The sequence below is a fragment of the Lactuca virosa genome, chromosome 3 (assembly GCF_052849685.1).
Source record: "Lactuca virosa cultivar CGN04683 chromosome 3, Lactuca_virosa_CGN04683_v6, whole genome shotgun sequence".
NCBI lineage: Eukaryota > Viridiplantae > Streptophyta > Magnoliopsida > Asterales > Asteraceae > Lactuca > Lactuca virosa.
This window is the reverse complement of record NC_136428.1, coordinates 123,148,599-123,152,314: the sequence shown is the minus strand read 5'-3', so window position 1 is coordinate 123,152,314 and position 3,716 is coordinate 123,148,599. Positions and strand designations below refer to the sequence as shown.

Sequence of the window (3,716 nt, the reverse complement as noted above, 5' to 3'; positions counted from 1 at the left end):
CTCAATTGATATTCCTTCCTCATAATGCTTTACCCGATGTCTATTAACCTTGAAAGGAGTTCCATCTCTTGCAATTAACTCTTTAGCCCCATGTGGAAATACTTGTTTCACAATAAATGGTAAATCCCAACGTGACTGTAATTTCCTGGGAAAAAGCTTCATTCTTGAATTGAAAAGGAGAACCTTTTTCCCTTCTTGAAAATCCGTGCGTCCTCTCAACCTTGCATCATGCCATTTCTTCGTTTTGTCTTTGTACACCAAGGAACTTGTGTTTTCTTCATTTCTCAATTATTCTAGGGCATTCATTTTCATTAGACGATTAGCTCGTAGTTCAGCCAATTCAAAATTGCAAGTCTTCAAAGATCAAAATGCCCTGTGTTCAATCTATATCCGAAAATGACAATTCTTTCCATAGACCAACCTATATGGTGTAGTACCAATAGGTGTTTTAAAGGCGGTACGAAATGCCCACAATGAATTATCTAACTTTTCCGACCACTACTTCTTGTTTCTACCAACCGATCTTTCAGGAATTCTTTTTAATGCCCGATTTGTGACTTCGGTTTGCCCACTCATTTTCGGATGGTAGGATGTTTCAAATCTATGATATACACCATATTTCTGTAACACTTTGGCTATTTTTTCATTTGCAAAATGAGATCCCCGATCACTTATTAAATCCCCTCGTACACCAAAACGCAAAAACAATCTTTTAAGGAATCTTACCACCACCCGAGCATCATTTGTTAGTAAGGCTTGTGCTTCCACCCATTTTGAAACATAGTTAACCACCACAAGTATGTATTTATTCCCTCGAGAAATCGAAAATGGCCCCATAAAATCGATACCCCAAACATCAAATACTTCACAAACTTGGATGCTATTTTGGGGCATCTCGTTTCGGGATGAAATGTTACTCGATCGTTGGCACGAATCACATTACTTGAAAATTTTGGTGGCATCTTTGAAAATTGTTGGCCAATAAAATCCTGAATCAAATACCTTCTTTTCCGTGTAATGTGCTCCGTGATGTCCCCCGGTGGGCCCGTTGTGATAATGCTTCAAGATTTCCAAACTTTCCATCCCAAATATACATCTTCTTATCATTCCATCCGCGCAGCTTCTGAAGAGTTATGGTTCATCCCAAAAGTAGTGCTTGACTTCTGAAAAGAGTTTCTTCTTTTGTTGATGAGTCAAACCTTTTAGAAGATAATCACTAGCCAAATAGTTTGCTATATCAGCATACGATGGCACCTCTCCCGCGATTACCATTAGATATTCTTCGAGAAAATCTTCTCCAATCTTGTGTTCTTCTAATTTCTCCATTTCCGGATTTTTTAGTCACGAGAGGTGATCGGCCGCCACATTTTCCATACCCTTTTTATCCCTTATCTCGATGTCAAATTCTAGCAAAAGTAGCACCCATCGGATCAATCTTGGCTTGGCATCTTGTTTAGCAAAAAGATACTTAAGGACAGAATGGTCAGTAAAGACAATAGTTTTAGATAAAACTAAGTAAGGCAGAATTTGTCAAAAGCATAAACAACGGCAATAAGCTCCCTTTCTGTGGTAGTGTAATTCTTTTGAGCCGGATTTAGTGTCTTGCTTGCATAATATATAGGTTGAAAATGTTTATCAAACCCTTGTCCAAGAATCGCTCCTACCGCAAAATCACTTGCATCGCACATGAGCTAAAATGGGAGGTTCCAATTTGGGGCGATCATTATAGGGGTGTTGGTTAATTTCTATTTCATTAATTGAAAGGATTCAAGGAATTCGTTTGAGAAATCGAATGTGGCATCTTTCAAAAGAAGTTAGGTTAAAGGCCTTGTAATTTTTGAGAAGTCATTTATAAATCGGCGGTAAAATCCCGCATGGCCCAGAAAACTTCTTACCCCTTAAACGTTTTTTGGAGGTGGTAATTTGGCTATAGTGTCAACATTTTCCGGTTCACCTCTATCCCCGATTTGGAGACTTTTTGTCCCAAGAAAATTCCTTCTCTGACAATTATATGACACTTTTCCCAATTTAAGAAAAAGTTGGTCTTTTCGCATCTTTCAAGCATCAAATCTAGGTTGGACAAGCAATGTTCAAAAGAGGACCCAAAAACCAAAAAATTATCCATGAAGACTTCCATGAACTTTTCAACCGTATCGTGAAAAATAGCCATCATGCATCTTTGGAACGTGGCGGGTACGTTACATAACCCGAACAGCATTCGTTGATAAGCAAAGGACCCACTTGGGCAAGTGCATGTGGTCTTTTCTTGGTCTTGAGGATCAAATTGGGATTTAAAAGTATACTGAAAAACCATCTAAAAATTAGTAATAAAGGTAACCGGATAGTCTTTCGAGCATTTGATCAATAAATGATAATGGAAAATGGTCCTTGCATGTGGCATCGTTTAACTTGCGATAATCGATGCACACACGCCAACCGGTTACCGTTCTTGTTGGAATGCACTCGTTTTCTTCGTTTTTTACTACTGTCATGCCTCCTTGTTTAGATACCACGTGCACTGGGATCACCCATTGGGTATCCGATATTAAGTAAATGATATCAACATCCAAGAGTTTGACTACCTCCTTTTTCACTACATCTTGCATGTTCGGGTTTAATCTTCTTTGGCATTGCACCACTGGTTTAGCTCCCTTTTGTAAATTGCTTTTATGTGAACAATATGAGGGACTAATTCCTTTGATATCAATTATCTTGCATGCGATGGCATTCTTTCATTTCTTGATTACTTCTACTAGGCTCTCCTTCTTGTTTTTTGTGAGATCAACTGCTATGATAACTGGATTTTGTTCATTTTCTCCCAAGAATGCATACTCCAGATGTTCAGGCAAAGCTTTCAACTAGTTTTTTGGTTTTTTTAGTGACCACGACGTAGGCATATTGCCACGTCATGGTGTCGCAGTTTTTTACATCTGATTGAGTAAATTCAGATTGCCACGTCGTGGTGTCAGTACCACGTCGTGGTGATTCTTCAATAGATTTTTCAACTCGTTGTATTCGCTCTCTTCCAGTAGCTTCTCTAGCTCTTGTATCTCATGTTCAGCATCAAAATCCCCTTCTTGTAGAACCATATACCCCTCAGTTTCCTTTTCCATCCATCCTCCAAGCTCCTTCTCCAAAATTTCATCGAACACATCTACCGATAAGGACATATCATCACTTATCCTTGATTGTTTTATTGCTCTATTAACCCTAAAAGTGACTGCTTCTTCTCCAACTCGAAGAGTGAGTTTGGATTCTCTTATATTAACCAATGCTCGGGCGGTGCTTAAAAAGGGCATTCCAATAATAGTTGGGACTTGTTCGTCTTCCTCCATGTCTAAAACAATGAAATCTGCGGGAAGAAAAAACTTGTCAACTTTAAGTAATAAATCTTCACAAATTACTCTTGGAAAGGTCACCATTTTGTTTGCTAAGTGGATGGCCATGCGGATTGGTCTTGGTTCCGGGAGGTCAAGCTTCTTGAAGAATGAATAGGGCATTAAGTTCACACTTGCTCCCGAATCGGCTAGAGCATAGCTTGTGGCCAGGTTTCCGAATTGGCAACGAAGTGTTAAGCTTCCCGGATCACCCATCTTATTTGGTAGCATATTCAACATTGTAGTTGAGCATGTTTCATTTAGTACTACCTTAGATATTTCCTCCATCTTCTTTTGGTTTGTTAGGAGATCCTTTAGAAACTTTGCATACTTTGGCAT

The 3,716-nt window shown here is 38.9% G+C and overlaps 1 protein-coding gene across 1 annotated transcript; it reads right to left on the bottom strand.

Moving 5' to 3' along the window:
• Positions 1-2,924: 2,924 nt before the first annotated feature.
• Positions 2,925-3,716, bottom strand: LOC145163998 (uncharacterized). The gene has a single exon (XM_079082730.1). It carries the CDS (start codon positions 3,714-3,716, stop codon positions 2,925-2,927), a length of 792 nt encoding a protein of 263 aa, XP_078938856.1.

What these genes read in the sequence shown, in the direction of transcription:
- LOC145163998 (XM_079082730.1), bottom strand. Translation starts at nt 3,716, where the DNA reads ATGCCAAAGTATGCAAAGTTTCTAAAGGATCTCCTAACAAACCAAAAG.